The 10,759-nt window shown below is 46.9% G+C and overlaps 1 protein-coding gene across 1 annotated transcript; it reads right to left on the bottom strand.

Annotated features, from left to right (window-relative positions):
* Nucleotides 1-466: 466 nt before the first annotated feature.
* LOC109767806 (probable membrane-associated kinase regulator 1) lies at nucleotides 467-1,977 on the bottom strand. Its single transcript, XM_020326526.4, has one exon. It carries the CDS (start codon nucleotides 1,833-1,835, stop codon nucleotides 690-692), a length of 1,146 nt encoding a protein of 381 aa, XP_020182115.1. The 5' UTR covers nucleotides 1,836-1,977; the 3' UTR covers nucleotides 467-689.
* Between the last annotated feature and the right edge of the window lie 8,782 nt (nucleotides 1,978-10,759).

Consider the following 10,759-nt stretch of genomic DNA (forward strand, 5'->3'; position numbering starts at 1 on the left):
GAATAAACACTTGTCTCGAGACATCATTACAAAACAAAATTTGACACCTCTAGCTCAGACTTCCACATCATACCCAAAATCCCACTCCTAACCTTTTTGGAAGGGAACCCCGGTCTGGTTAACTAAGGATTCTGCACACCTCTTCTCCGGAGCATGAGGTATTTGCATCAGCACCTCGATCACAAATTTAAGTTGGCAGATTCATATTCTGAACTTGATGGGATAGAATGCTAGCAACCCCCCGCTTCTTCTCAAACCAATGGATTTCATTTGGCAAATTTTACAATGCAGAGGCCATCCAAAAGATGATATTTTCACTGAAATACACCCAACTTAAGATTCTAGGATATTTCCGCTGTAATACACTCAACCTATATGAGAGCATTTCCAGTAACTTTTAAATCTTCTTAGATGGATTTGATGTATTTAGGTTTTAGAGGCAATATTTGGAGGACACCGACGCAAATTTCACACTGCGGGAGAAAAGACGTCCAAAGGAAGGAGGATTAGAGTCTCATTTTACCCCTTCGAACTACCCTTATTTACCAACATCATCTTAAAGTCTTGCCCAAAGGACACAAAGCTAATTAAACGAACAAAAATTAACACATGGATGGATACCACTGATTAATCAGCCTTACTCAGCTCCTCGCACGAATCCTAGTGCATGCATGCATGCACCCGCGCGCTCAGAACGCGGTGATCTCGCCGGCCGCCGCCGACGCCGGCACCTTGCGCGGGCACAGGGACACGACGCCGCCCATTGTGTTCTTGCAGTGCGCGATGGCGCCCTCGATGGCGCTCTGGAGCTCCTCCATCGAAGACGACGACGCCGCCGACAGCGACACGGGCCGCATGCCAATGCTGCTTGTCATGGCCGCCGCTGCTGCGGCCGGCACGTCGGGGAAGCCGACTCCGCCTGCTCCGCCGAAGGAGAGCATCCCGGAGTGGTTCGGCGACGACCGCATCGACGACGGGCAGCTCGCCGCGCACCGCTTCTGACGCGGGAACCGGAGGTTGCCGGAGAACGAGTTTGAGTGCGCGTACTTGCCGGTGCTCGCCTCCGCCTCCGCCGCCGCCGCGGACGCGGCGGCGTTGTCTTCGTCGCCCCGCTTCTTCCGGATCGAGAAACTGAACGGCTTCTTGAAACACTGCTGCTGCTGCGCCGGAGGCTGCGGCTGAGGCTGGTTGTTCTGGTTCTTGGGGATCTGGGACAGCTTCTCGTACAGAGGCTTCACCTTCTTGGCGTACTTCTTGATCACCTCCTTGGCGAGCGACTTGTTGGACGGCTTCTTGGCGGCCGGCGCGGCGCCGCGGTGGAGGAAGACGGAGGAGAAGCGAGTGGCGAAGGACGAGAGGTACTGCTTGCCGGTGCGCTTGGCCGGCGGGAGCCCGGCGTAGGAGGCGGTTCCCTGGAGCAGGTTGGGGTGGCGGTCGTCGTCGGCGGCGGAGCTGGGGCGGGAGGATGAGGGGGCGGAGTCCGGGAGCAGGAGCGCCGCGCAGTCGGTGGAGAAGGAGGAGGAGGTGCTGCCGTTGGAGTCGCGGGAGGAGTTGGAGGTGGAGGTGGAGTCGGAGGCGGAGGCGGAGGAGGTGGAGGCCGACGCGAGCAGCAGCGTGCGCACCATGGAGATGCGCGGCGACAGGTGCAGCGGCAGCAGCTGGCCCTTGTAGAACAGGTCGTCGGCGGGGCACAGCTGCGCCGCCGACCGCTGCTTGGACCCCGGCGACTGCGTCACCGTGAACTCGAACTCGGACGACGACGCCGAGGACGAGGCCGGCGACGGGAACGACTTGACGCCCCCGTAGCCGGCGTCCTTGGCCCTCGCACGGCCCATGGTTGGTTCACGGCGTGCTATCCTACGCTGCGGGTTCGTTCATGGCGTGGGCTCGCAGTCGCGGGAGGAGGAGAGGAGTGGAGAGGTGGGGGCGGTCGGCAGAGCAGATCGAGGTGGGATGGGAAGTGAGAAGAAGGAAGAAAGGTGAAAACTTTTACGAGGCTGACGACTTTATGATTGGGTTGGGAGCCGCGCGCGCCCTCGTGTCCGAGACGAGAAAGATGCGTATGCACCGTCAGTCACATGGCAGGATGCCCTCACCAGCCGTTCGATCGACCGCCATAAAAAATGGGCTTCTGGAGCACTGTTTGAAACTCTGGCAGTAAAGTTTATACTACGTTTCGACCAGTGTTTGGAACACGGGACTCTTTTCTCAGATCCTCACTGTAACTGAGCCGTTTCTTCTGAAATTCTGGTAAAGCTTCTGTGTAGCATACTCTCAAATGCAGTGTTTGAGATGGACTTTGTACTACCATGCATGATTAGTTTGGTGTACTGTACACGGGTTGAAAATTGAGGTGGTACAGTACATATATAGTGATAACTCGTGATTTAAATGGTGTATCATGCAGTGTATCTTTTCCCTGCTTGGACAGATTTGTACACTCCTACTATGTCCTGCCCTACACGAATTTAAAGTTGTACATTTACGCTGTACCAGAGTATTGTTTCATTTCAGAGTGCCGGTCAAATGGTTAGGTGGTCACTCATATGTAGTCTTAAAACAGGTGAATTTCAGTTCAACAGACCATAGAAACCCAACCTTGTATTTTTACCAGCAACACGTGGTTTACTTTCTCGTTTCACCCTCATTTCCCTCACCGCTGGTGCAGAGCAACACGTGGGAGAGGGGGGCCGCCGTGCATGTTGCATGTCCCCTTGACTCGCCGCTGTAGCCACGTCCCCCCTCCCTCCCGGCCCGTATGATGATATCCATGCAGATCGGATTGGCTCGCCGTTGCCGCCGTTCTTGTCTTGCGTGCGCCGTGGTGTGCTTCTACGCACATCATCATTGCCAAGAATCATAATCCGCTTGATGGCTTCGCTTATTGAATGATTGGGTGTAATGCTATGCCGATGCGTACAAAATCTAGAGGAGAAAACGTAGCGTGCATTTAGACCGGGCCAATCGATCGATGATGTGGCTGGGCTCCCCTCGCGAGAGCACCAGCTCTGGCTCCATCGATCATCGGCGCGCCGTGCAAGTGACAAGCCGCTGTCGACGGGCCGTACGCTTACCACACCAAAACTGTGAGTCCCCAAGTTATACTGAATATCTTGTACAAATACCATAAGAAACAAAAAGAAATGTGAAGAATGCCAGATTTCAGGGAGACTGTTGGATTGACAATAAACCTTTAAACCAATCATATCCAAAATTATATAGTATTTGCTTCACTAAAGGGATTTATGTGGCTATGTTCTGACAAATAAGTGGGATTATGTACAAGAACCATGTGGGAAGATACTTTGGTTTTGCAGGATAATGTCAAAGCAATATGTGATGATACTGTATTTACTGAGATGTGGGATTCCATTAAATGAACTCTAAATGCTAACTGGAAAAAACATTGTGAGATCTTTGTAGAAGGAGGTCATCCTTCATTCTATAGATTTCCCTTAATTAAGATTCCTTTAAGAATTATATTTTTCTTTGGCTAATACCAAGGAATAATATTTTTCTCTCGCGAATTTCTCAACGAAACAATCTGAGAACAAGTGATTAATAGTTTCATCCTTGCCCCCTACTTGTGTGCCACGGATCGCCTCTCTTGTTTTCAGTGGCTAGCTTGATATGGGGAATTTTGAGACATGCTTTCAATCTCAGCAGCGTGCCAGACAATATACATAAGTTATTTAGCACATGGTTGCCTAGTTTTGGAAAACAAAATAAAAGATTGATTTTCTAGACAATGATGCTTGTTTTGAGTGAAAAGGGTCTCTGATCCTTTTTGTCCTGATTCATATAGTCGGTTATTGGTTGAATTCCCGGTCAATTATGAACGCACGACACACAGAACAAGAGGAGCTAAATTGGGCAGAAAGCTCTTCGAGCGGGTGGTGTCCTAGAGTGCTTTAGCTTACTGGTAGGTGAAAGCTGAAGAAAACGAAGGATTGTTAGAGTCTTTGTCTTGTTGCTTCAGTTACAATTTCACTTTATTATTGTTTTCGGTGATGATGCTATGAGAAACTTCCTTTTATACCTTGTCGCTGGCCCTTCTATATGGCAATGTAACTCTTCCATGGCGAGGGTCGTGCGTGCTTTGGTTCTGCCTGAAAGTTTGTTTGCTTTTCTATATGTTGCTTTTGTTGTTACGAATGATGTAGTGATGATTGTCTTTTAATAATAGAAATTAGAGCCTACAAATTTCAAACTTAAAATTACATGTGCATGCCTTGTCATACAAATCTTCTCACTGTTTTCTAAGTTTCTTCCTTCTTTTTCTTTGGAAATCTTGTGAACCAAGAGTCCATCAAAAAGACCGAACCAAATTTCTCAGAAGGATAAGAAAATCCATTTGAACCACATATTTTTTTACATAATGTTAAACCAAATTTAATTTTTGGTGCATGCTTTTATTGCGAAAAAGACTCAAATCTACTTCTATAAAGGTTTAGAAGAAGTCAAAGCGTACCAAACATAACAAAATTTACATTGAGGGCCTTGCACCATCGAGCGATCACTATTGCTGTCATATCGAGCCGCCATGTGCCGTTGTCACTGGCATTATCGTTAACAGTTAGGAAGTCTTCATACAGTAGCTTTTGTATTCTTAATCACATAGTATTTTATTCCACTTTCATCCATATTTTAGCATTGACGTGGTGGCCACTACCTTCTGCTCTTCTCTAACCACTAACCCTAGCTACACCATTGGACCTCCGATTTACACTCAGCTGCACCATCACTCACCGCTGACATATCGGACACATAATTATCCAGTGGGCAAGTGAGAGTGAAAGATGGACCATATATTAATAAAGTAGTACTTTCTTAGAGCTCATTATTATACGGGTTGGGTCATGACAACATGATATAACCAGCAGCTGGCTATATTATTAACCATGCTCTTAGCCTGACGCTTGGGATCATCACGTCAGCTTGTTATATGGCACGAGTACCTAGTTCGAAGCCGAATGAACAGTGACGTGCTAACCACTAACAAGTGCGAACAAAACTGGAATTGAACTGCAATGATTCAGTTTTGCATCATGGATTGTGGCTGACATGTTCAGATGACATGTATTCGTGATATGGGGAGTATTCATGTTACGCATTAGTATTAGTGCATCTAGCCCATTGGATCATCTAGAACTGATTGCTCATATTCTTTCCTCGTAGCGGCATCGTAAGAGATCCGCTACTTGCTGGTAGTAATAAGTTGTGAACACCCTGAGAGCCTGGACTAATCTTTGTCTCGGTCCAAGCAACTGACATTTTCTCAGATCTAGTATATCAAACGATGGAGCCGGGCGGTGGCCATTCCCGAATTTTCTCTCACCATAGGATGCCTCCCTCCCTCGCCGACGTGGCTGCGGTCCCCGTGGAATACTGGAATGCATCTGGGAAAGCGCCAAGAGACCTGCACATTTGGCACGCAGACATGTTACTTCCGTGGCAGTCGCAGCTCCGATCGGTGTGATCCGTAGATCTGGCAGTTGGTTTTTCACTGCGCCTGTCGGTGAAACGCGGCGTGCGCACACGTGGAGGCACGGCTTGGCAGCTGTGCTGCCAGTATCAATATGGCTTGGCTCAGTTGGCCAGCTGAGTTCGGGCTGTGTTTTCAGTGCCATTGGTGGTGGTTCAGCTAGTAACGACATGCATGGTAGTTCTGCGATCTGGCAAAGCATGCTAGTAGTACTTTGCTTAACTGCTTATGGCATGGTACAAACGCATAATAATTGAAGAAACCCCATGAAGCTGCTTGCTGCAACTCCCATTGTGGACGGTAGGATCGTTCCTCGACACTGCGTGTTTGTCCTAAACTGTTGGACAAAGCAACATCACGATCTCTAGAATATCCTGGTGTTGGATGGTGCCCTGCGCTGCAAAGGTCCACCAGCAGTGAGTCCACTCATTCAATGTACGTACCATGCAAAGCCTGCGCTCGTATCCGTTTTGAGTTGCATTTCTCAACGACTTTACCGTTCACCCGTCGCCATTGCCCACAGGAACCGCAAACCGTAGGTCGAAGATTCAGCTCGTGCCAGAACGGTGCCAACTGCCCTCGCACCCGTCGCCATTGCCAACGAGCACGCCTCGCCGCCGAGTCCAAGCCCGGTTTCCGCCGACGCCCTCCGCCACGGATACGAGCGCAGGCTATGCATGGTACTAATCCCTCCGTCCGGAAAAACTTGTTCCAAACTTGTCTTTCAAACAGGGGCGGATCCAGAACAAAAACGTCTCGGCGTCCACGTGCAGATCATATGTATAAGGATGAACACCAAGCAATAATATAAAATAACACACCCAAGAACACTAATTATATGGCAATGAGATTTCTTACCCAAATATATCGTCCACTTCCATTTGAAATACTAGTTGATTATGCATATTTGAACAAGTCTAAGAACGCCAAACAATGAACGAGTTACAATATTATTTAAGAAACCTTTCTATAAATCCTCCTGTGATTAATTATTACTGTTTTAGCAAAAACGTACGAGTTACATTATTTGTGTTTGCATATGCAAGAGTATAAACAATAAACAAAATGTATCGATCGAATGATACGATTAGGGACTTGAACTTACTCGACATTTTGTCTCGCCGCTGTTGCAGAAATAATCCTCCCTTGGTTAGATATGAATCACAGCGAATTGTTTCCAATTGTAATAGCTTTAAATTTTAAGACCCTAGCCATACAACTAGAAAAACAGAACTTAAAAAAAGTTATAATTCCTACACACAGATGAGATTTCAGATTTGAGAGAGATCGGCAATTACCAAGTGCTGGGTTGAGAGTTGGGACGTACCTCAAATTTTCAACAATCCATGACTGGGAGAGGGTATAGGTGGCCGGCTAGTGATGCTTGAACAACGGTGACTGGGCGGACCGGCGGCTGGCCGCGCGACGGGAAGGGCCGAGGACGGGCGACGCTCTGAGGGTTGAGGCGCAGAAGCCGGGCGGACGAGCAACCGAACAGGCGCACGTACAGATAAGGTACAACTGTATTGGGGGATCGATTAATCAGATCGATCGTTTGCTCCAGCGCCGGCGTGGAGCTTGGGAGGTAGTCCAGGAGCGGATGCAGATTGTGGTCTGCATCGACGGCATCTGGAAGATGGTGGATCTGGGTTCGTGGTTCGTGGCATGCAGGTATGGTTTTCTCCTCCAACGTCTTAGTTGGGCGGGGGTGCCAGATCTGGAGTTCGATGGCGTGTCCGGGGTGTTGCCCCGGTCTGATTCGTTCAACGGCAATGGCTTAGCCTTTATTGGCGAGCCACCTTGGAGGTCCGCAAAGCTGCATATCAGCGATGGAGCCGCGTCGAGCTCGGGTGTGGAGGTGGTCCGTCATTTTCTCCTTTAGTGGCTGCTATGGTGGTGTCAGAGGCAGGTGACGGGCGTTGGTGTCAATCTCAGAGGATTCTTCAGTCTTGTTTATAATTTTACTTCTTGGCTGATGTTCCTGTGTGCAAAGGCTAGCGTTCTGCTGTCTTTTCAGTTTTGTCAGGTCGGTATGTACGTGACTTGTACTATGGTCGTTATGATATAAATGGGACACGTATTATCATGTAAAAAAAAAAACAGATCGATAGCTTTTTTTCTTTCAACACGCGCACGTACAGGGACCAAGGATTAATGGATCGTTTCAGGAGTGGGCATTACGTAGATGGGCTGGACTGCCTCGCTTGTGTTTGTCAGTCGCTGGGCTGGCCGGTGTCCAGGTCCAAAAGTTACGAACGATCCTTTCGCTCACGAACACAAGCGAGGCAGTCCAGCCCATCTTTCGCACCAGTACGTAGACATGCATCGTCCACGAACGATCCTTTCGCTCCTAATGGGGAACGGCAGAAACCAGCAGGCATCTTCCTGAAGCTTCTCCAATTATGCGTTTTGTGCCGTGTCATTTTAGATCCTGCTCTGTTCATACGTAAGCGCTTGAGCAAAGCAGCATGTGTGAGATTGCTGCCCGTATCACCGTCTTTTGTACGGCTCGGCGGAGTACACCGCCGACACTCATCCGTGATCCGTCTGTTGGTTGACGCAACCATATCGACCCGATGTCTTAAACGTTAACGATCGATTAAGAAAACCTGATGATGCCGACCATATTGGCGGCTTGATTTAAATTCAAAAAGTGCTACACGGGAATATTGGCGGCTTGGCAGGAACATCTTTCGCTAAGTCGGCTTACTTTATCTCCATCGCAAAAAAAAGTCGGCTTACTTTATCAACAATTCAAGACCGGATGGTGCCTCTCTCAACAGATGGGCCGACTTCGCGGAGCAGGCCGACCATATCAGGTCGGCGGCAGGACACATGACTTTATTTTGAGGCAAGCCCGGTCCTGGGATTTCGGGGGCCCGGGGCAAGATAACAAAAAGGGGCCCTAAACCCACATAATTTTTTTTCTATTTCAAATGCAAATGAGTACTAATTACACTAGAATTTACGTTAGGTTGTTATTCAGCAATTTTATCATCCTATAATTTTTGGCTAGGTTGTTATTCAGCAATAACTAACTAAAGCTAATTCCTCGAAATCCCTAGCAGAGGTACTTTCTTTATTTGCAGGGAATTAGTACATGTACTTTTCTGGGACTCAATAAACTCATTTGCATGTTCTCTTTTTTTTCACGTTGTTAGATGATATTATCCAAATAAAATCTACAATACAAGAAAGTAAGAACAGTACTAATTAAATAGTATATAAATGCTAAGAAAGAGTCATGGAGCGATGTACCTGGATGGCTAGAAAATTCAAAATTGCAAGCTTTTGCTTCTGCTTACGAATCACGAAGAGAAATCCGAGTTTCCATTTTCTATTCCCAAACAATACAAGAAATTAGAGTGTGAGAGAGATATGCACGAGAATTAACTTCACGAACCGAACAATCTGACAGGACTGAAAACAGAAGATTTGCGTTGAAGAGGAGGTTAATGGAATCTCCGAAAATCACAAGTAGACAACGCAGGCGACCTTGGTATTAGACTGGCTGTTTCGTTCCAGAGAAGAAGTAGAAAGATGACAAGACCACGCGAGTGCGGCAAGGCCGGAATTAATCTATCTGTTATAGTTGTTTCCCTTTTTGAGAATCAGTCAATCTGTTACATGGGAAAGAATTCTTTCCTAAAAATCACACATGTAAAAAATCATTCGATCTGTAAAATGGGAAATAATTGATTACCTTTTTAAGAATCAGTCAATCTGTTAACATGGGAAAAAATGCTTTCCTAAAAATCACAATTATTTTCTAATCTAAATATCACAATGTAAGGAAACCAAGTCATTAGCCATCGGGGGGCCTTCCTAATCGGGGGCCGGGGGCGGCGGCCCCTCCTGCGCCCCCTCAGGGCCGGCCCTGTTTTGAGGGGACCTTCAAAGAAGAAGTTCCAACTTTGGCAAGCAGGCATGAGATGACGTTCAAGATCGACATCGACCATGAAGCAGTCAAGATCGGAGACCGGTTCAAGGGCTATTGATGGTGTTACGGCCCAGGGTGCATCACCTTGTTGTCAGTTGGCCCAAGTAGGCCAGCCCGAAAACCCCTTGGTCGGTTTCTGCCCTGGGCCATCAATGCCGGCCCATGGGACTTATTGAAGGAAGATTTTGGAAGCCTTGTTGCTCAAGACAAGGAAGCCAAATCCATGGAGGACTTGCCTCCACCGACATAGCCGACTAGGTCCATATAACCCTATGGGGCCTGGTATACTATATAAGCCATGGCCGAGCTAGTCGATAGGCACATGAACCTTACATTGAGATCAATCCCTCGATTATGTCCTTACATCGTACACACCGTCCCAATACAACACAAGCATGAGTAGGTTGTTAGAGCATCTCTAACAAACCCCTTATATAGTGTCGGAGCTTGAGCATAATCCAAGATGGGGCCATTAGCTGAAGGGAGGCAAATTAATAGGGAAGGAGGGGCTAATCTCTAGTTTAAACACTAGTTAGGCCTAAAATAGAGCATATTCTTCAATGGTTGTAAAAGTTAAGGGGGGCCATTGCCCCCGTTGGTCTACACGAAGCTCCGCCACTGCCCTTATATTGCGGACCCTTATAGTGCGTTTACAATTCGTGAAAAAAATGTGTTTTGCAGGCTGGCGCGGGTTGCGACCGAACATACCCCGCATATACTCTATTTTACAGTAACGCTATGCGGGATCTGTTCGGCCGCAGCCCGCGCCAGCCCGCAAAACACGCGATTTTTCTTAATTTGACACAAACATCACGTATCACACAGAATTATGAATTCAATAAGGTAAAATGTGAATACTAAAATACAACAATCATCCAAATTACAATAATTATTAAAAACACCAAATTAAACTAATAATTCAATATAATAACTGTCCCGAATAGAACAATGATACAAATCAGACATGAGTATGAAGGAAATATGCCCTAGAGACAATAATAAAGTTATTATTTATTTCCTTATTTCATGATAAATGTTTATTATTTATGCTAGAATTGTATTAACCGGAAACTTAGTACATGTGTGAATACATAGACAAAACATAAGTGTCCCTAGTATGCCTCTACTTGACTAGCTCGTTTATCAAAGATGGTTATGTTTCCTAACCATAGACATGTGTTGTCATTTGATGAACGGGATCACATCATTAGGAGAATGATGTGATGGACAAGACCCATTCGTTAGCTTAGCATTATGATCGTTTAGTTTATTGCTATTGCTTTCTTCATGACTTATACATGTTCCTATGACTGAGATTATGCAACTCCCGAATA

Source organism: Aegilops tauschii, chromosome 1 (assembly GCF_002575655.3).
Source record: "Aegilops tauschii subsp. strangulata cultivar AL8/78 chromosome 1, Aet v6.0, whole genome shotgun sequence".
In the NCBI taxonomy this organism is placed as follows: Eukaryota; Viridiplantae; Streptophyta; class Magnoliopsida; order Poales; family Poaceae; genus Aegilops; species Aegilops tauschii.

Coding starts and splice junctions, on each gene's coding strand:
- LOC109767806 (XM_020326526.4), bottom strand. CDS start 1,835: ATGGGCCGTGCGAGGGCCAAGGACGCCGGCTACGGGGGCGTCAAGTCG.